The sequence below is a fragment of the Triticum urartu genome, chromosome 7A, assembly GCF_056163025.1.
Source record: "Triticum urartu cultivar PI428250 chromosome 7A, HENAU_Tu73, whole genome shotgun sequence".
In the NCBI taxonomy this organism is placed as follows: Eukaryota; Viridiplantae; Streptophyta; class Magnoliopsida; order Poales; family Poaceae; genus Triticum; species Triticum urartu.
The window spans coordinates 372,996,957-373,020,042 of record NC_141879.1 but is presented as its reverse complement, the minus strand read 5'-3'; the positions used below and the strand labels follow the sequence as shown (position 1 = coordinate 373,020,042).

At 44.0% G+C, this 23,086-nt stretch overlaps 1 protein-coding gene and 1 pseudogene across 1 annotated transcript; both read left to right on the top strand.

The window, feature by feature from the left end:
- The first annotated feature begins 15,089 nt into the window (after positions 1–15,089).
- LOC125529220 (Kelch repeat-containing F-box family protein) lies at positions 15,090–19,418 on the top strand. Its single transcript, XM_048693629.2, has 2 exons — positions 15,090–15,618; positions 18,103–19,418. Exons 1-2 carry the CDS (start codon positions 15,255–15,257, stop codon positions 19,071–19,073), a joined length of 1,335 nt encoding a protein of 444 aa, XP_048549586.2. The 5' UTR covers positions 15,090–15,254; the 3' UTR covers positions 19,074–19,418.
- Positions 19,419–21,274: 1,856 nt separating this feature from the next.
- LOC147959639 (uncharacterized) lies at positions 21,275–22,344 on the top strand (annotated as a pseudogene).
- The last annotated feature ends 742 nt before the right edge of the window (positions 22,345–23,086 follow it).

The window sequence follows — 23,086 nt, the reverse complement described above, 5'->3', positions numbered from 1 at the left end:
TTAATGATGATGATCAAGGTACTTCGGATCAAGTTGCTACTGGACTTCGAAGGTCCACAAGGACACGTTCCACACCAGAATGGTATGGCAACCCTGTCCTGGAAATCATATTGTTAGACAACAGTGAACCTTCGAACTATGAAGAAGCAATGGCGGGCCCAGATTCCAACAAATGGCTTGAAGCCATGCAATCCGAGATAGGATCCATGTATGAAAACAAAGTATGGACTTTGACAGACTTGCCCGATGATCGGCGAGCGATATAGAATAAATGGATCTTTAAGAAGAAGACGGACGCGGATGGTAATGTTACCATCTATAAGGCTCGACTTGTCGCTAAGGGTTATCGACAAGTTCAACGGGTTGACTACGATGAGACCTTCTCACCCGTAGCGAAGCTGAAGTCCGTACGAATCATGTTAGAAATTGCCGCATACTATGATTATGAGATATGGCAAATGGACGTCAAAACGGCATTCCTTAACGGCTTTCTTAAGGAAGAATTGTATATGATGCAGCCGGAATGATGAGGACATCAATACCATTGTTACACCCACAGCCCCTACTGTTACATATACTGGACCAATTACTAGAGCTCGCGCACGCCAATTAAATTACCAGGTACTTTCGTTTCTTGGTAATGATTCTAATGTTCATGAGATTATGATGCTGCCTAAATTGGATACATTTGTTTTGCTTACAAATGAAGGGCCTAGCTTGGAGAAGGATGAACATTGGAGCAAGAACACGCATGGAGTTGATGGCATGCGCAAGGGGATCAAGAACAGAGTTACAAGTGATGATTTCAGGACTTTGAAGCCGCCATAAGGAGTGCATGAAGCCTTGGACGAAATATATAAGATGCCACTTCATATATTCGTCCATAGGCTATTCTAGGTGCTGCGTCACCTTATTAATGGGCCAGGCCCATGTAATTTCGAAATACTTAAGTATAGGCTATTTTTAGAGTCCGTATGTGTGGGGAAACAAGAGTTAGGGTTGGTTTCGGACCCCACCCTCAAGGGCCACGAAATTCCCCCCTCTTCCTCCATATATACAGCCCTTAGGGCGTCGTTTAGACTTTGGGTTTTGTTTAGATTAAAAGTTCGCCATAGCTGCAACTTCGCGTACTTCGTTTGTGTCCAACGACCAGACCAAGACGTCACAGAACCCCACCTTGATCAATAAAGCTTTCATCTTATATTCGCAATATCCCGATTGCAATCTCAGTTTCTTGCTTGTTCTTCGTTTGCTCGCAGGAAACAGACCCTCGTGGTCAGGTTGATCGTGCTCCGGCGTGGTCAATAACCCTCGGAAGTTGGTTTAGCGATTGCTAAGGCGCGACGTCTCGCACGTTCGTAGTCGGATCGTCAAGGTCGACTCCCACAGAAAACGATAACCACCATCCCATCGAAACATCGGGACACCTTAGTCTCTATCACGGAAGGTTTTGTCGATCTTAAGAATGCTAACAAGGTATGCAAGCTCCAGCGCTCCATCTATGGGCTGGTGCAAGCATCTCGGAGTTGGAACATTCGCTTTAATAAAATGATCAAAGCATTTGGGTTTATGCAGACTTATGGAGAAGCCTGCGTTTACAAGAAAGTGAGTGGGAGCTCTGTAGCATTTCTCATATTATATGTGGATTACATACTTTTGATGGGAAATGATATAGAACTTTTGGACAGTATTAAGGCCTACTTGAATAAGTGTTTTTCAATGAAGGACCTTGGAGAAGCTGCTTACATATTAGGCATCAAGATCTATAGAGATAGATCGAGACGCCTCATAGGTCTTTCACAAAGCACATATCTTGATAAGATATTGAAGAAGTTCAATATGGATCAGTCCAAGAAGGGGTTCTTGCCTGTGTTGCAAGGTGTGAAATTGAGCTCAGCTCAATGTCTGACCACGGCAGAAGATAGAGAAAAGATGAGTGTCGTCCCCTATGCCTCAGCCATAGGGTCTATCATGTATGCCATGCTGTGTACCAGACCTGATGTAAACCTTGCCGTGAGTTTGGTAGGAAGGTACCAAAGTAATCCCGGCATGGAACACTGGACAGTGGTCAAGAACATCCTGAAGTACCTGAAAAGGACTAAGGATAGGTTTCTCGTATATGGAGGTGACGAGGAGCTCGTCGTAAAGGGTTACGTCGACGCTAGCTTCGACACAGATCTGGATGACTCTAAGTCACAAACCGGATACGTGTATATTTTGAATGGTGGGGCAGTAAGCTGGTGCAATTGCAAGCAAAGCATCATGGCGGGATCTACATGTGAAGCGGAGTACATGGCAGCCTCAGAGGCAACGCATGAAGCAATTTGGATGAAGGAGTTCATCACCGACCTAGGAGTCATACCCAATGCGTCGGGGCCGATCACTCTCTTCTGTGACAACACTGGAGCTATTGCCCTTGCCAAGGAGCCCAGATTTCACAAGAAGACCAGGCACATCAAGCGTCGCTTCAACTCCATTTGTGAAAATGTTCAAGATGGAGACATAGATATTTGCAAAGTACATACGGATCTGAATGTCGCAGATCCGTTGACTAAACCTCTTCCGCAAGCAAAACATGATCAACACTAGAACTCTATGGGTGTTTGATTCATCACAATGTAACTAGATTATTGACTCTAGTGCAAGTGGGAGACTGTTGGAAATATGCCCTAGAGGCAATAATAAAATGATTATTATTATATTTCCTTGTTCATGATAATTGTCTGTTATTCATGCTATAATTGTGTTATCCGGAAATCATAATACATGTGTGAATACATAGACCATAACATGTCCCTAGTGAGCCTCTAGTTAACTAGCTCGTTGATCAATAGATAGTCACGGTTTCCTGACTATGGACATTGGATGTCATTGATAACGGGATCACATCATTAGGAGAATGATGTGATGGACAAGACCCAATCCTAAGCATAGCACAAGATCGTGTAGTTCGTTTGCTAGAGCTTTTCCAATGTCAAGTATCATTTCCTTAGACCATGAGATCATGTAACTCCCGGATGCCGTAGGAGTGCTTTGGGTGTACCAAACGTCACAACGTAACTGGGTGACTATAAAGGTATACTACAGGTATCCCCGAAAGTATCTGTTGGGTTGACACGGATCGAGACTGGGATTTGTCACTCCGTATGATGGAGAGGTATCTCTGGGCCCGCTCGGTAATGCATCATCATAATGAGCTCAATGTGACCAAGTGTTTGGTCACGGGATCATGCATTACGGTACGAGTAAAGTGACTTGCCGGTAACAAGATTGAACGAGGTATTGGGATACCGACGATCGAATCTCGGGCAAGTAACGTACCGATTGACAAAGGGAATTGAATACGGGATTGATTGAATCCTTGACATCGTGGTTCATCCAATGAGATCATTGAGGAGCATGTGGGAGCCAACATGGGTATCCAGATCCCGCTGTTGGTTATTGACCGGAGAGTCGTCTCGGTCATGTCTGCGTGTCTCCCGAACCCGTAGGGTCTACACACTTAAGGTTTGGTGACGCTAGGGTTGTAGAGACATTAGTATGCGGTAACCCGAAAGTTTTTCGGAGTCCCGGGTGAGATCCCGGACATCACGAGGAGTTCCAAAATGGTCTGAAGGTGAAGATTTATATATAGGAAGTCCAGTTTCGGCCATCGGGAAAGTTTCGGGGGTAATCGGTATTGTACCGGGACCACCGGAAGGGTCCCGGGGGTCCACCGGGTGAGGCCACCTATCCCGGAGGGCCCCATGGGATGAAGTGGGAGGGGAACCAGCCCCTGGTGGGCTGGTGCACCCCCCATGGGCCTTCCCCTGCGCCTAGGGTTGGAAACCCTAGGGGTGGGGGCGCCCCACCTGACTTGGGGGGCTAGTTCCCCCTTGGCCGCCGCCCCCCCTTGGATATTGGATCTCCTAGGGCCGGCGCCCCCCTAGGGGTCCTGTATATAGTGGGGGGGAGGGAGGGTAGCCGCACCCAAGCCCTTGGCACCTCCCTCTCCCCTTGTAACACCTCTCTCTCTCTCTCTCGTTGGAGCTTGGCGAAGCCCTGCCGAGATCACCGCTGCTTCCACCACCACGCCGCCGTGTTGCTGGATCTCCATCAACCTCTCCTTCCCCTTGCTGGATCAAGAAGGAGGAGACGTCTTCCCAACCGTAGTGTGTTGAACGTGGAGGTGCCGTCCGTTTGGCACTTGGTCATCGGTGATTTGGATCACGACGAGTACGACTCTATCAACCCCGTTCTCTTGAACGCTTCCGCTCGCGATCTACAAGGGTATGTAGATGCACTCCCCTTTCCCTCGTTGCTAGATGACTCCATAGATTGATCTTGGTGATGCGTAGAAAATTTTAAAATTCTGCTACGTTCCCCAACAACTAGATAGTATTGGTGATCTTAAAGCGCCTGGGCCGGATGGTATGCAGCGGTCTTTTATAAGAAATATTGGGTTACGGTTGGGCCTAAGGTTACAGAGGAAGTGCTGAAAGTTCTGAATGGTGCCCCAATGACGGAGAGTTGGAATGATACATGTGTTGTCTTGATTCCTAAGGTGCAAAATCCGAAGACGATGAAGGACCTGATACCAATAAGCTTGTGTAATGTTTTGTACAAGCTGATCTCGAAGGTGTTGGCAAATAGGCTTAAAGGTATCCTTCCTGAGATCATCTCACCTAATCAAACTGCTTTTGTTCATGGACGCCTAATTACGAGAACATCCTGTTGGCATATGAAGCAACTGATTACATGCATAAAAAAGAAGAGGGAAAGACGGGGTTGCTGCTCTTAAACTCGATATGAGTAAGCCATATGATAGAGTGGAGTGGCAATTTTTGGAGGCCATGGTGAGAAGAATGGGTTTTGCTGAGCGGTGGATTCAGATGATCATGAACTGTTACAACAGTTAAATATCGTTTTCGGATAAATGGGAAGCTCACGGATGAGGTGATTCCAGAGAGAGGATTGAGGCAAGGGGATCCCATATCCTCCTATCTCTTTTTGATTTGTGCAGAGGCCTTTTCTAGGGTGTTGAATCATGCGGAGGAGACCGGTACATTGGAAGGTGTAAGTATATGTAACCAAGCCCCGAGGTTCAATCATCTATTGTTTGCTGATGACTCATTGATTCTGTTAAAAGTAACCCATGATAGTCCACATCATCTGCAAAATATTCTAAACCTATATGAGGATTTTTCGGGGCAGACTATAAATGTTGAAAAATCTTCCATCACTTTTAGCCAGAATACTAGCGAACCGGCAAGGAGAGTGATGAAGGTTGCATTAGGAGTAAGTAGAGAAGGCAAAGGAGATCGTTATCTAGGTTTACATGTCCATGTTGGTCAATCAAAGACTCAGACCTTTGCCTATCTCAAGGAGAGAATCTGGAAGAGACTTCAAGGGTGGAAGGAGAAGATTCTGTCAAAGGTTGAGAAGGAAGTTCTTGTGGAGGCATGTGCTCAATCTATACCCACGTTTGCTATGACGTGTTTTGATCTTACCAAGGGTTTTTGTGAGGAATTGAATATGATGATCTGTAGGTTCTGGTGGGCACAACAAGAGAATGAAATGAAGACTCATTGGTTAAGTTGGGAATTTTTGACAAGAGCAAAGGAGGATGGAGGTCTGGGGTATAAGGAGTTGCACACTTTCAATTTGGCGATGTTAGAAACAAGGATGGCGACTCTTGACCGATCCTAATTCGCTTTGTGCTTGGGTTTTGAGAGCTAGATATTACCCTGATGGTGATGTACTAAGCACCAAGCCTAAACCAGGAATTTCATATGCTTGGCGGAGTATTTTGAAAGGAATCACAGTACTTAAGGATGGCCTGGTTAAACGGGTCGACAACGGAGAAGAAACTGATATTTGGGTAGACCCGTGGCTACCACGAGATGACTGTAGGAAGCCTATAATGCCGAGGGGTCAGATAGTATTACAGAAGGTGTCTGAACTAATTAATCCAGTAACCGATACAAGGGATGACGTTTTGGTTCAGGAGCTGTTCTGGGCGCCTGATGTGAAGGCCATTTTGGCACTGCCCTTGTTTGAGGATTTCGTGGACTCGTGGGCTTGGTATTTTGCGCCTAATGGACAGTTTTCTGTCAAAACAACATATCACATGATGATGAGGACATCAATACCATTGTTACACCCACATCCCCTACTGTTACATATACTGGACCAATTACTAGAGCTCGCGCACGCCAATTAAATTACCAGGTACTTTCGTTTCTTGGTAATGATTCTAATGTTCATGAGATTATGATGCTGCCTAAATTGGATACATTTGTTTTGCTTTCAAATGAAGGGCCTAGCTTGGAGAAGGATGAGCATTGGAGCAAGAACACGCATGAAGTTGATGGCATGCGCAAGGGGATCAAGGACGGAGTTACAAGTGATGATTTCAGGACTTTGAAGCCGCCATAAGGAGTGCATGAAGCCATGGACAAAATATACAAGATGCCACTTCATAATATTCGTCCATAGGCTATTCTAGGTGCTGCGTCACCTTATTAATGGGCCAGGCCCATGTAATTTCGAAATACTTAAGTATAGGCTATTTTTAGAGTCCGTATGTGTGGGGAAACAAGAGTTAGGGTTGGTTTCGGACCCCACCCTCAAGGGCCACGAAATTCCCCTCTCTTCCTCCATATATACAGCCCTTAGGGCGTCGTTTAGACTTTGGGTTTTGTTTAGATTAAAAGTTCGCCATAGCTGCAACTTCGCGTACTATGTTTGTGTCCAACGACCAGACCAAGACGTCACAGAACCCCACCTTGATCAAGAAAGCTTTCATCTTATATTCGCAATATCCAGATTCCAATCTCAGTTTCTTGCTTGTTCTTCGTTTGCTCGCAGGAAACAGGCCCTCGTGGTCAGGTTGATCGTGCTCCGGCGTGGTCAATAACCCCTCGGAAGTTGGTTTAGCGATTGCTAAGGCGCGACATCTCGCACGTTCGTAGTCGGATCGTCAAGGTCGACTCCCACAGAAAACGATAGCCACCATCTCATCGAAACATCGGGACACCTTTGCCTCTATCAAGTGGTATCAGATTTCCAGGTTGCTCGGTGAGATTTTTACAGTTTTTCGTAGATTAGATCGAGTCTGTTCTTCATACCTACAGTCCACGAAAAAGCCACACAAAAAAAATTAGGGTTAGTTCATCATATCCGAACCAATCTGAGCCTTTGCATAATCTTTTTAGGGTTTTTGCTTTGTTGAATTTGCGGTTGCATCGTCGTGTCAAGTTGCTGGTCTTAGAGTCTAGTCTTTTAGAGTTTCGAGTTCTGGTCATAAGTTGTCACGCCGCCGCCGCACCATCATCATCGCCCATCTACCACTTTTGCTTATCCGCCACCGCTCCGAATCCTTATCCATATACCGCTACCAATCTGTATCCATATACCACCATCAATCTCTATCCATATACCACCACCGCTACCATATACCACCACGCTGCCATATACCACAACCATATATCCACCACCAATCCGAGTTCTTCTCATATTAGGTTTGTTCTTGAGATCAATCTCAATTCCGATTCGTGTTTCCTTGCCTGCGTAGGTCTCGGGAAAAAAAAAGAGTCTGGAGACCCCCGGGCGGTTTTTAGGCCAAAATTTTCACGGGCAAAAATATTTTTTCCCTATCCTATTTTTAGGCTTTTCTGAGTCTTTTGAGCCACATGCCATCATAGTGATTTTTTGTCGCACTTTTTCGTCGTCGCTGCCCTGATTTCCGAAAAAAAAAAGTGGAAAAAAAATTTTCGTGCCCATCCTATCAGTTTGACGAGGGAAGAGTTTTGAGACACTCGCCATTATAGTAATTTTTCGCAAAAAAAACAACAAAAAGAGGAGCGCAAAAAAAAAGAGGAGCGCAAAAAAAAAGCGAAAAAAAAAGTTCCAGAGTGTGCTTTTCCCTTATTTACGTGCAGCACCGTGATTTTGTTAGTGTTCTAGGCTCGCGTCTCTAGCACGGTCTAGCCTAGGACCAGCACAGTACCGTCGTTGAGCGTTTATTCAACTTTGCATCTCTGAATTGATTATTGCTGACCCTTTTTGCTACCATACTATAAGCCTTCCCAGCTCCACATACCTCTACGTCGTGCATTTGACTCTCCCTGGCAATCGCTCTATCCAAGCTTTTGAGAGTTTTGACTACAACGGTTGCCGATCACCGCCTGCTGCTGGGTAAGAACTAGTAGGAATTTGAGATTTGCTTGACGGATTTGTGACACCCGCCACCACCACCTCTTGTTAGTATTCTGTAGGATCATATTCTTGTGTGTTTTCTATTGTTGCTAACCATGGCAGGATCACAAGCCGACGAGACTGACTGGGAGAACATGACGAATCAGGAGTTGCATGATAAATTTCAGCAAATGATGAATGGACAGGTGCAGGATGTGCTAAACAGATTTGAAGAGGCCATGGAGAAGATAGATGACATGGAGAAGACGTTCGAAACAAAGCTCGATGACAGGTTTAATGAATTGCTCGCGCGTCTTCCACCACCACCACCGGCTGCACCTAACGCACCTCTACAACAACAACAACGACGACTACCTACACATCGTGAAACAGCCCTCCGCCGAGCGAGCCGTCTCCCTCTTGCACCTGGCCAAACTATTGGTGCTGCTGTTGCTACTTCTGTGGCTCCTGCTGCTGATGCGGAGGAGGATGATTTTGCTGGCGATTACGAGGATGAGGTTGATCAAAATCAGAACTACGTGCCACCACCAGCACAGCAACCATCAGGTCGTCCACATGCAAATAATGGCAATGGTAGGGCTCACCCTCAGGTACGAGATCATGACCATCTCCCTAAACTAAAATTGAATATTCCACCATTTGAGGGTAGATATGTTCCTGATATATATCTTACTTGGGAGTTAGAAACTGAACAACGATTTACATGTTTACAATATCCCGAGGAGAGACGTGTTCCTGCTGCTGTTTGTGCATTCACTAGTTTTGCATGTGTTTGGTGATTTGAGCATTGTAGATTATATCCCATTCCTGCTACTTGGGCTGCTTTGAAAACTGCTATGCGTACTCATTGGGTTCCACCATATTATCAACGTGAATTACTTCAAAAATTGCAGTGCTTAAGACAGGGAAAAATTTTTGTAGAAGAATATTATCAGGAATTACAAACTGGCATGATTAGATGTGGTATTGTTGAGGAGAATGAAGCTATGCTTGCACGTTTTATGGGTGGATTAAATAGAGAGATTCAGACGATTCTAGAGTATAAGGAGTATACTAATATCACTCGTTTATTCCATCTTGCTTGTAAAGCTGAACGTGAAGTGCAGGATCGACAGGCATTGGCGCGGACTAACTTTTCTGCAGGTCGACCTTCTTCATGGACACCACGTGCATCATCTACTTCCACACGTTCTGCTTCACCGGTGCCTCCGTCGGCTGCCACCTCCAACCGTGATACAATAAAGCAGGCACAATCACCACTATCTGCCAAGAGCACACCTTCTGGGCCTGCAAAGAGCTCTTCTTCATCCATGGCATCAACAGGGCAAACACATGATATTATTTGTCGACGTTGCAAGGGTGGAGGTCATTATGCGAGAGAATGCCCATCTAAGCGTGTGATGATTGTTACTGAGGATGGTGGGTATGAGTCCGCTAGTGACTATGATGAGGAGACTTTGGCTCTTATTACACGTGACGAACACGGTGGAGACGATTCTGATCATGAGACGCAATACATGGCTCCTGAAGATGCTGACAGGTATGACTGTTTAGTTGCTCAACGTGTTTTGAGTGTGCAGGTTACACAAGCTGAGCAAAATCAGAGGCATAATTTGTTCCATACAAAGGGAGTTGTGAAGGAACGTTCTGTTCGCGTGATCATAGATGGAGGGAGTTGCAACAACTTGGCTAGCATCGAGATGGTGGAGAAGCTATCTCTCACCACAAGACCACATCCACATCCTTACTACATCCAATGGTTCAACAACAGCGGCAAGGTTAAGGTAACACGTACTGTTCGTGTGCATTTTAGTATCTCTACATATGCTGATTATGTTGATTGTGATGTGGTACCGATACAAGCATGTTCCTTATTACTTGGTATACCATGGCAATTTGATAAAAATTCTATTCACCATGGTAGAAACAATCAGTATACTCTTGTTCATAAGGATAAAAATATTACTTTGCTTCCTATGACTCCTGATTCCATTTTGAAAGATGATATTAATAGAGCTAATAAAGCAAAACAGGAGAAAACTAAGAGTGAAAATCAGATTGTGGCAAAAGAATTTGAGCAACAAATGCAGCCTAATAATAATAAACAATCTAGTGTTGCTTCTGAAATTAAATTGAAAAGTGCATGTTTACTTGCCACCAAATCTGATATTGATGATCTAGATTTTAGCAAATCTGTTTGCTATGCTTTTATGTGCAAAGAGGCATTATTTTCATTCGAGGACGTGCCTTCCTCTTTGCCTCCTGCTGTCACTAACATTTTGCAGGAGTTCGCCGACGTCTTTCCACAAGACGTGCCACCGGGATTACCACCTATTCGCGGGATTGAGCATCAAATTGACTTAATTCCCGGTGCATCATCACCCAACCGGGCACCATACCGTACCAATCCAGAGGAGACGAAGGAGATTATGCGTCAAGTACAAGAACTGCTCGACAAAGGTTATATACGCGAATCCCTTAGTCCTTGTGCTGTTCCTATCATTTTAGTGCCGAAAAAGGATGGTACGTCGCGTATGTGCGTTGATTGTAGAGGCATTAATAATATTACTATTCGTTATCGTCATCCTATTCCTAGGCTAGATGATATGCTTGATGAATTGAGTGGCTCTACAATATTCTCCAAAGTTGATTTGCGTAGTGGTTACCATCAAATTCGTATGAAATTGGGAGATGAATGGAAAACATCATTTAAAACTAAGTTTGGATTATATGAGTGGTTAGTCATGCCTTTTGGGTTAACTAATGCACCTAGTACTTTCATGAGGTTAATGAACGAAGTTTTACGTGCTTTCATTGGACGATTTGTGGTAGTTTACTTTGATGACATATTGATTTATAGCAAATCTTTGGAGGAACATTTGGAACATTTACGTGCTGTTTTTATTGCTCTACGTGATGCACATTTGTTTGGTAACCTTGGAAAGTGCACCTTTTGCACCGTCCGAGTATCTTTTCTTGGCTATGTTGTTACTCCACAGGGAATTGAAGTTGATAAAGCCAAGATTGAAGCTATTGAGAGTTGGCCGCAGCCCAAAACGGTCACACAAGTGAGGAGTTTCCTTGGCCTCGCTGGTTTCTATAGGCGTTTTGTGAGAGATTTCAGCACCATTGCTGCACCTCTCAACGAGCTTACAAAGAAGGATGTACCTTTTGTTTGGGGTACTGCACAGGAAGAAGCCTTCATGGTATTGAAAGATAAGTTGACACATGCTCCTTTACTCCAACTTCCTAATTTCAATAAGACTTTTGAGCTTGAATGTGATGCTAGTGGAATTGGATTAGGAGGTGTGTTATTACAAGATGGAAAACCTGTTGCATACTTTTCTGAAAAATTGAGTGGGCCTAGTCTGAACTATTCTACTTATGTTAAAGAATTATATGCTCTTGTTCGGACCTTAGAAACATGGCAACATTATTTATGGCCCAAGGAATTTGTTATACATTCTGATCATGAATCTTTGAAACACATTAAAAGTCAAGCAAAACTGAACCGTCGACATGCTAAATGGGTTGAATTCATTTAGACTTTCCCTTATGTGATTAAACACAAGAAGGGTAAAGAAAATGTTATTGCTGATGCCTTGTCTCGTCGTTATACTATGCTTTCACAACTTGACTTTAAAATATTTGGTTTGGAGACCATCAAGGATCAATATGTTAATGATGCTGAATTTAAAGATGTATTGCAGAATTGTAAGGAAGGGAGAACTTGGAACAAGTTCGTTCTTAACAATGGATTTGTGTTTCGTGCTAACAAGCTATGCATTCCAGCTAGCTCCGTTCGTCTTTTGTTGTTGCAGGAGGCAGATGGAGGAGGATTAATGGGACACTTTGGCGTCAAGAAGACGGAGGATATACTTGCTACACATTTCTTTTGGCCAAAGATGAGACGGGATGTTGAGCGTTTTGTTGCTCGCTGCACTACATGTCAAAGAGCTAAGTCACGACTCAATCCTCATGGTTTATATATGCCTTTGCCTGTACCTAGTGTTCCTTGGGAGGATATATCTATGGACTTTGTTTTAGGTTTACCTAGAACAAAGAAGGGGAGGGATAGCATATTTGTTGTCGTGGATAGGTTCTCGAAAATGGCACACTTTATACCATGTCATAAAAGCGATGATGCTGTTAATGTTGCTGATTTGTTCTTTCGTGAAATTATTCGCTTACATGGTGTGCCAAATACTATTGTTTCAGATCGTGATACTAAATTTCTTAGCCACTTTTGGAGATGTTTATGGGCTAAGTTGGGGACTAAGCTGCTTTTTAGTACTACTTGTCACCCCCAAACTGATGGACAAACTGAAGTAGTCAATAGAACATTGTCTACTATGCTTAGGGCTGTTTTGAAGAATAACAAGAAAATGTGGGAAGAATGCTTGCCTCATATTGAATTTGCTTATAATCGTTCATTGCATTCTACTACTAAGATGTGCCCTTTTGAAATTGTGTATGGTTTCCTACCTCGTGCACCTATTGATTTGTTGCCTCTTCCATCTTCGGAGAAGGTTAATTTTGATGCTAAAGAACGTTCTGAATTGATTTTAAAAATGCATGAGTTAACTAAGGAAAACATTGAGCGTATGAATGCTAAATATAAACTTGCTGGAGATAAGGGTAGAAAACATGTTGTGTTTGCACCTGGAGATCTTGTTTGGTTACATTTGCGTAAAGATAGATTTCCTAATCTGCGCAAATCAAAGCTAATGCCACGTGCTGATGGTCCTTTTAAGGTTTTAGAGAAAATAAATGATAATGCATATAAACTTGAGCTACCTGCAGATTTTGGGGTTAGTCCCACTTTTAATATTGCAGATTTGAAGCCTTATTTGGGTGAGGAAGATGAGCTTCCGTCGAGGACGACTTCATTTCAAGAAGGGGAGGATGATGAGGACATCAATACCATTGTTACACCCACAGCCCCTACTGTTACATATACTGGACCAATTACTAGAGCTCGCGCACGCCAATTAAATTACCAGGTACTTTCGTTTCTTGGTAATGATTCTAATGTTCATGAGATTATGATGCTGCCTAAATTGGATACATTTGTTTTGCTTTCAAATGAAGGGCCTAGCTTGGAGAAGGATGAGCATTGGAGCAAGAACACGCATGAAGTTGATGGCATGCGCAAGGGGATCAAGGACGGAGTTACAAGTGATGATTTCAGGACTTTGAAGCCGCCATAAGGAGTGCATGAAGCCATGGACGAAATATACAAGATGCCACTTCATAATATTCGTCCATAGGCTATTCTAGGTGCTGCGTCACCTTATTAATGGGCCAGGCCCATGTAATTTCGAAATACTTAAGTATAGGCTATTTTTAGAGTCCGTATGTGTGGGGAAACAAGAGTTAGGGTTGGTTTCGGACCCCACCCTCAAGGGCCACGAAATTCCCCTCTTCCTCCATATATACAGCCCTTAGGGCGTCGTTTAGACTTTGGGTTTTGTTTAGATTAAAAGTTCGCCATAGCTGTAAGTTCGCGTACTTCGTTTGTGTCCAACGACCAGACCAAGACGTCACAGAACCCCACCTTGATCAAGAAAGCTTTCATCTTATATTCGCAATATCCAGATTGCAATCTCAGTTTCTTACTTGTTCTTCGTTTGCTCGCAGGAAACAGGCCCTCGTGGTCAGGTTGATCGTGCTCCGGCGTGGTCAATAACCCCTCGGAAGTTGGTTTAGCGATTGCTAAGGCGCGACGTCTCGCACGTTCGTAGTCGGATCGTCAAGGTCGACTCCCACAGAAAACGATAGCCACCATCTCATCGAAACATCGGGACACCTTTGCCTCTATCACATGATTAGGGATAATCAACAACGGCAGGCTCGGCGGCAGACGGGTGATTCAAGCACGTGTGTAGACAAATTTAGATGGAGCTCAATCTAGAAGATCCAATGCCCTGAGAGAGTTAAGCAGTTTTTGTGGAGACTTGCTCATAATAGCCTTCCGCACCGTCTGAGTATTTCTCGGCGGGGCATGGAAGTGGATACACTTTGCCCAGTTTGTGAGCCTAAGGATGAGGATGGGGTGCACATTTTCTTAAGATGTAAACAAGTCAAACCACTGTGGAGGGAGTTGCAGTTGGAGCAAACTAGAATTCCGTTTCTTGATGAGGTGGGTGCGAAGAAGCTAGTCACCAGAATCCTAACACTGCCAGAGGACAAAAGACTCGTATGTATCACAATGCTCTGGGTGTGGTGGGATACAAGAAATAAAAAAATGCAGGTGAGCCGCTGAGAAGCACCACATCCATTGTGTGAGGAAAAATTCTATAACGATGCCAGAGAGTAGTTGGGTACCTTCAGAACAGAATGCACTAAAGATTATCATGAATGATGACCTAGCAACAGAAGGATGGGGTTTCATTGTCCGTGACAGTCAAGGACATGCCCTTGGGGCAGGCGCTGGATACATGCTGCACGTCCAAGACCCTCTACATGCAGAAGCAATTACGTGTCTTGAGAGCTTACAGGCTGCCCAGGCACGAGGTATATCAGAAGTCCACGTTGAAACAGATGCATCCCAGCTTGTGCAAGCGCTTCGGTCAGACGACCAAGATATGACGACAAATGGTATTATCTTCAAGGAGATTAAATATTTTACTCGACTAAATTTTAATTTTTTCTGTATTACTTTCTACCCCAAGAGCATGTAATAAAGTTGCAGACGCTCTAGCGAAGTATGGTGCAGGGGCAAGGCTATCATTCCCAGCTTTATGGTCAAATGATGCCCCTGATTTTGTGCAAAACTTGATAGCCAGCGATGCTGCTGTGCTTTTTGGTCAATGGAATATACTCTATATGATTTCAGTTAAAAAATGTATTATATTATGGGACGAAGTAGTACAATACCGCATCTACTTGTCATAACATCCATCCAATCACCGAAGAGGCCAAGAAACCAAGAACCATGGTCTGCTAGGTATAACATGTGGGGAATCGACTGGCAATTCATGGCGCCCTAGGAGGCAAACACCACGGGAAGTCACAGAGGGCAAGTGCCAAGAATCGACAAGCGGCAGTAAGCGATGGACGCGGCGCCCGTCGGACACCTGGGCTACGACCAGGTGCTGTCCATCCTGCGCCTCCTTCCAGCCGAGGCCGTGCTCTCCTTCGCCGCCACCTGCCGCGCCTTTCGCGACTGGGCCTCCTCCGACGTGCTCTGGGAGGCGCTCTGCCGACGCGACTGGGGGGCACGCGCCGCCGCCGCTGCGCTCGCGGACTGGCGGTGCGGCGTGCCATGGCGCCGCCTCTACGCCGAGGTCGCCCGACTAAGCGCTCTGCAGGCGCGCCGGCTCCAGGTGAAGGGCACCTCGCCACGGCCCCGTGCGTCGCACTCCATCAATCTCGTGGCCGGCTGGCTAGTAGTCTTCGGCGGTGGCTGCGAGGGAGGTAAAATCCAGCCGTTTAATTTTTTCAGTCTATTCTTGTTATCAAATTGCTTTCATTGGGCTTCGTATAACATCGAGGAATTTGATCATCTGGGGTTGTGTCGGAACTAAGAACTGTAGTTGATTTCGTTGTGAAAAATTGCTCACAGACTACAATTTTTTCCAGAGATCCTTATTATGCCATAGTAGTGTGGGTGTTGGTTAATTTAGCACTACCTCCGTCCGGAATTAGTTATCACTGAAATGGATGTATCTAGAAGTATTTCAGTGCTAGATACATCCTTTTGAGCGACAAGTAATTTTGGATGGAGGGAGCATGAGATATTTGCTATGTTTGTCCAAGATTAAGATAAATAATCGGAAGACAAGTTTTACTTTTGTTAGGTTAATGACAAAACATGTGCAATTGTTTGGAGAGCCTAGCTGCAGCTTAGCTGAGTGAAATTTTATATTGAGAGGAAATTTTTGATTATTTGGAGAGTATTGTAGTATTTGATTGGATTTATAATTATGAGACTGTTGTCCCACATTGGCTATGGGAGGAGGCAGAGCAAGACTTAAAGGGGCGAAGCTGTCCCCTCGCAATGGACCTTGGGGCCAGGACGCTAACCTAGCAGGCTTGGGATTGCGTAACAAGCGTGATTCAAGACTATTTGACCTAATACAGAAATAATAGGGAGGCTACACAATCATAGCTCACATCTCTACAGATCACGAGTCCTGTTTCTATGCACCTCTACAGAAAACTTGCACAAATCTTAATAGCATAAGAGTTACAAGAATGTAGGGGCAAATATGTACCAGTTACAGAAATAGTTGCAATGTGGCTCTAAATCCCATTGTTGTAAAAGAAGATCGAACCAACAACAAATTTAGCTCCTTTGTCAGATATTATGTATTGTTCCTATTATGTCTATTCCTTTTTGAATGCATTATCTCCCTGAAACTAAGACACATGGTCTATTGTTCTTGCTGTGGCAGCCCATCTATCTAGTATGTATTGGTTGACTTTGATATGTGTGGGTCACTCTGCATGATCGTGTTTGTGTCTTGGTTAAAGTTCTGCTACTTGGTACAACTCACTCGGAGCAGATATAGGTTGGCTTCATAAGACGATAAAAAGTTGTAATGAGTAGGCACTACTATTGATTCATAAGTGGGCAAGGTGTATGATGTTGGCGTGGGGCACCATTAGAAAGATCACAGAAAATTGTTCCTACATGCATGAATTAGTAGTAAAACCTTTTTCTTATCGAAAAAGTAGTACGAGTTTTACGGACTAGTTTTGTTTTAGCATAAAATAAATGTCAAAACTAAGATTACTAGTTGGCTACAAAGTTTAATCTTCAGCGTTTGTTTGCTTTTAAATGTTCAAAGTTTTACGAGGGGTGTACCAAAGCAAATACTCACACACTGCTGCAGCAACACGGAAACCAATATATGAGATTTATACTAAAGTTAAAAATCTTGGAATGTTTAAATGACACCTTTAGACCTATCTAACTTTTTATTACTTCATTTGTCGTTACTGATTATTGTTGGTTTTTGCTGTTTACCATTTTCATCTCTATGTTTGCCAATGTTTGTTCAGATTCAATATTTATCTTTTGGTCTTTTTAATTAAATCTAAACACCACACTATGTTGGGTTAAGTTGATTGATTGCCTTGTTTAGTAGGTTGAATATGAACTGTATTACCTTGGCCTGGTAGGTTTCGAAATATGCAAAATCTGTCCTAAATCACAAATAAAGTGTTGGATTCATTAGATGTCTTTTCTCCTGTGAAATTTTTATGGGTGTGTGGATGTTTCTGCTCAAGTATTAAAGAAGTTTTTACTAATAAAGATGTTAATTTGTGAGACAGACGGATTTTGTTCCCCCAAAGCCAGTGTCATGCTACTATTCTGCCAATACATGTGTACCTTGGTAGAAATGCTAGATAAGTGATACCTTATAATTAGCAATTTGAAGTTTCACTAGTTCAATTGGTTTAGATTATCTATTACAGTGAGCCTTATATATAACGGTGGTTTCCATCGGTTATAGTGTTGCGTTGACTTGGATACTGACCAAAAGCGTGGGCAGATGTAACAGGTTCTACCATGTACACACAACTAGTGTTGAAAAAAACACACACACACAACTAAACGTGATACAGTAGAAATGTCAAAGTTCAATCCAGCAGCATTTTAGTTACTCATTCTGTTGATAGTGTGAGCTCTCCTCAGGATGAGTTTGCATCTGCACATCTCTTTTCAGATGCTTATTAGATAAACTAGTAATTCTTCAGACAACTATTCCTGTTTTTAGCTTTGCTGAATTTTCTTTCTGGACTTATGTTTGAGGTTTGCACCTTTTTCTGTCTATCTGTACATAACAACGGTTGCATTATGTTACAAATCTTTGTAGAAATCAGCTATCTAATGTTTGTTCTGATTTATTGCGATCTCGTATGCTTTCTGATATTCTCTTTTGCTCTAGTTAGGTCGTCATCTTGATGATATCTGGGCAACATATGTTGGAAATAGAGCTGGAACTAGATCATCCAATTCACTTACCTGGCAGCAATTGGCCTCTGGTACTCCAAGTGGTCGTTTTGGTCATTCATGCATTCTCGTTGGTGATGCACTAGTCCTGTTTGGCGGGATTAATGACCGTGGGCTTCGTTTGAATGACACATGGATAGGCCAAATAATCTGTGAAGAACCTTGCAGGATGAGGATCTCATGGAGACTGCTGGAGATAGGCCCCCTGGCACCATCTCCTCGTGGGGCCCATGCAGCCTGCTGCATAGATGATAAGTTCATTGTGATTCACGGTGGGATAGGGGTGCATGGAAGCCGGCTTGGTGATACATGGCTTCTTGATCTCTCCGATGGACTTCGATCTGGCAGTTGGCGCCGAATGAGGAATACTGGACCTTTGCCTTCAGCTCGTTCTGGCCACACCTTAACTTGGATTGGTGATAGGCGCATGGTTCTTTTTGGTGGTAGAGGATCAGAATATGAGGTGCTTAGTGATGTCTGGCTGTTTGATATTGGTGATCATTTGCTGCAATGGAAAGAGCAAAAGTACGATTTGTCTAGTATTCTTGGTGAATTGCCTTCTCCCCGGGCTGGGCATTCAGCAACATTTCTCTTTGGTGGCAAGATCCTTGTATATGGTGGGGAGGACAAAGAAAGACGGCGGATGGATGATTTCTGGATCTTAGATATACCAGCTTTACTTCAGTTTGAGTCAGGTAACAGGAAAATGGCAAAGAGGATGTGGAAAAAACTAAGGATAGATGGCCAATCCCCGAATTGTCGGTCCTTCCATGGGGCATGTGTAGATACTTCTGGTTACTGTGTGTATGTTTTTGGTGGAATGGTTGATGCACTTTTGCATCCTGCAGAATCCTTGGGCTTGAGGTTTGATGGGCAACTGTATCAAGTGGAGCTTGTGCTGCATCTCTAGAATCTGTATGATGTTTTCCTATAAATATTTTCTTAGAGATAACTGTTTAGATCTAATAATGCAGCATTGTGTAGTTTTTCTTGTCAGAACACCTGGATAGTAAATCTGAAGATCTCGCTCACAGTATTTAGATGATCAAGATCTCTTTATTTATAATTTCAGCTGCCACAATTTGGACATTGTGATGATGCTGAAAGATGGTTCTTCCCTGTCAAGTGCGTATGGGTGCAATACCTGTCACTGATCTCTGAAAGCAACGGTGATGTAGAACGGGTTTCTCTACATATGTGTTGAAATGTACATCCTTTCTCAGATTCATATGTTAACAAAGAATGTCTGTCAATACCATCTGGGAAAGATTGCTACTCCCTCTGATCCATATTACTCCCTCCTTCCATCTATATAGGGCCTAATGCGTTTTTCGAGGCTAACTTTGACCAAATATTAGAGTAATAATATATGACATGCAACTTACACAAAGCACACCGTTAAATTCGTGTGTGAAAGGAGTTTTCAATGATATAATTTTCACATTGTGCATGTCATGTACTATTAATCTTGTCAATAGTCAAAGGCGGTCTTAAAAAATGCATTAGGCCCTATATAGATGGAAGGAGGGAGTACTTGTGATGACTTCTCATTATCGTTGTGAAAAGAAGGATTAGTTTATCATTTAGTTTATCATAAATGATAAACTAGAATCACATAATTGATGATTAGTATGCACCATCTGGGGCTTGCTCTGCAGCTTTTCATCTTGGACAGAAATTGTGGATGGATGATTAGCATGCATCAACTGGGTCACACGCAAGGAGCATGTTGTGTTGAACTGTTGTAACATCCCAAAATTCTAAATTTTGAAATGTTAATTATTTAAATAGAATTAATTTAAAATTGGCTTGTGTTGCTCGTTGTTTGTAAATTTTGACTAGGATTTGAAATTTTTGGTGTTAAATGAATATTTTTTCGAGAGGGAATAAAAGGACTTTCCCAATTTTACATTTGCATCTTATTTTGGATTTATTGAATATTCAAATGAGATGGAATAAAAATGGCTTCCTGAATATTCCTTTCGGCCTTATTTTGAACTTTGAGAATATTCATAATATTTCCAATTCATATATGAGAGGATGACATGACTTCCTCAAAGAATGATATTGGTGAATAATTGAATATTCTCTTATTTTGGTTTCAACATTTAAAACAAATCCAACCAATTTTTTTTGAGAGAAGGTAATATGACTCCTTCAATACAAAAGAGTTGGAAATGATTTAAATCTTATTTGAATTTTTCCCCGGAGTTGAAAAGAATGTTTTTATTGGACATTTTATAACTGTCAAATTAAAGTTTATGAAAATATTATATGTATTTTATATAAGTATTTTGGACTGAAAAAATGTTCACTATGCTATATGTAACTCTATTTGTTTTTTTGTGGGTGTTCTGTTTTTTTATATATATATAATGTTTTGGTACAATTTTGGAGCCAAAATGATTTCTGTAAAAAAATAACAGACTAAAGGCTAAATTCTGCTTGCGCGCAGTGCAGCGCAGCAGGCCAGACCACTTCAGCGCAGCGCAGCGAGCAGTAGCGCCCAAGGCCCAGCCCGACAAGTGTGCAGCATGCCAGCCCACCTCACTGAGGCTGCCCGCCCAGGTCAGCGCCACACCCCACCTGTCTTCCTCCCCTTGGTTCTCTCCGAGCGACCGACACTCCGACCCACCTTACCTCCTTCCACCTCCCGATCGGTCTCCTGTTCAGGGACGATAGCGCCGCCACGACAGGGACCACGCTCGATGCGCCCGATCCCTAACCCCCTCTCTAATCTGAGTGCACTGAGCTGTCAGTGGCCTCCTTCTTGTCGCTTGGGCTGGGCCTGGGCCGCTCAAGAGCTACCGGCCAACCACTACAAATACAAGAGAGATGGCCTCGATGGAGTTGTCTTGGATGGATGGGCTTCGGCCTTGGCCAGGCGTGTGCGTTCCTTCTTCCGTAGAGCTCGTCTTCCTCCTCTGTCTCCTCCCTCTCTCTGGGTCTTCCTCTTGTAATCCTTGAATCACAACTAGGTCATGGTGATTGAGTGAATCAACTAGTTGGATCCTAACAATTGGTATCAGAGCCGTTCGATCATCCTCCGAAATTCCTCAAAATCTCCACACATTTTCCCCTCCAACCAGTGCCTCCAACCTATTCGACAGTATGCCAAGCCACAAATTAGTCTGCCCCGAAGGCGTTCTTCACGCCCGGATCAGCGATGTTCGTGATGTGGTTACCGTCGAGTCGATTCGACAGTTGTTTTGCCGCTCCGATGATGGATATGTGATCTGTGCATACGAGTGGGTGGTGGACGGGATGTACGGCGTGGAGGCGTATGCCGAGTTCCGGTCTCGATGGAGGGCGGCCCGAGCTCGAGATGCCCTGGATGGCCATGCTATCTACGATGGCTGTTGCATCCTTGCTGTCGACCACGTCCCGCCAGTCTACACCACCATCACCATGCCGGATGACGACTGGATGGCGCCCTCGTACTTCTACGATGACACTCCCTACGCGGAGTGGGCTGCAGCGTTGGCCGCAGTCGAGCGCCATGATGAGGCGTCCGCTACTTCCACCGATGACCTCCAACTCGAGGTGTCCATGGACGCCATCAGCGCGACTCCGTTCGAGCTCGCCACGCCTATGGCGCCAACTCCGTTCGCGACCACCGACAATTCCGTCCTGGAGTTCAGTGTGACTAACAAGGTGCTCGAAGTCGACGACACCAACGAAGCTACTGCGACGCCCACCACTTGTTCGACAGGGTGCCCAAGCTACGACACGCCCGAGGAGTCGGCGCTCACTTCGTCCACGACACTATCTTCATCCATGGTCGTCGGCAACGTCACTCCAGAGCTTGCTGCACTTGTACGTGGCATCTATCATAATACTGACAGAGACGACCCAATGGCGTCGTGCCTAGTTCCCTGGAGTGCACCTACATCCTTCACAATGCCACATGAAGCCTCACCAATGCTTCTGCGTTGGTTGTTCCCTATCCTTGATCTGGACAGCTTTGCACCCACTAGGTGTTCGACAAAGGTATCTATCAAGAGCACATTCGCATTAACGTCCCAGTTCACTCAAGTCACTGATAGTAGGGTTGAGTTGCATCCGTTACCATGGCCATCCTTTGCATGCATTCCGATATGGAAGATGGCGCAGCTGGAAGCATTGGGGAGCCTTGTGAAAATTTCTTCAGCTGGTATGACTGTGCAACAATCAGTTGGTGAGAGCAGTCCCATTCTTCTGTACACTGATAGATGGCTGCTACAGATTCCTTCTACTTCAATACTACAAGGGCTTCCAAGTGGTTCTGCAGCCAAAATTCTTATGGAAATATTCTCAAAAGTTATGAGCTCTAGGAGTTGTTCTATGCCAAGTGCAAAACCTGGAATGCTGAAGAGGAAACTAGGCCGGGGTTCTTATGAAAATGCTGCTCATGCTGTGATTGGGAGTTTGTGTTGTGCGCTTCAGAGCAGAGAAATTCTAGTGGAGAGAGCACATGGGCATCTGTTTCCTGGAGTACGTTGGAAATCACTGTCGTTTTCATGGCTACTACCCCAAGTGGTGTTGGCACTGAGTCTGCAAGTGTACGAGCATCCGAACAAATGCAGTTTACTAAAACATGATATACCAGTGGTGCTCCATATTTCTCGTGGAAGTACTGTTCTGTGCATTCTTGTGCATCTAGAGGTGTCCATTTGCAGTTTGGAGATTGATAGGTCATCAAGAGATATAATTGCAGAATTACATTGGAAGAAACCATGGCCTTCTTGGACGACCTATTTCTATAGCCATCGGTGGAAGTACCCTGGTCGGCTGGGCTCCGGAAAAGAGGTGGTTCTCAATTCAAGAAGGAGAATAATTGCAATTTGTTACAAAGCTATTGTTGTAACATCGAACAGTCATCACAGTACAACAGTACTTCCAAGGATAATGAGAGAAGGAACAATCATCTTGCAATACTCTAGA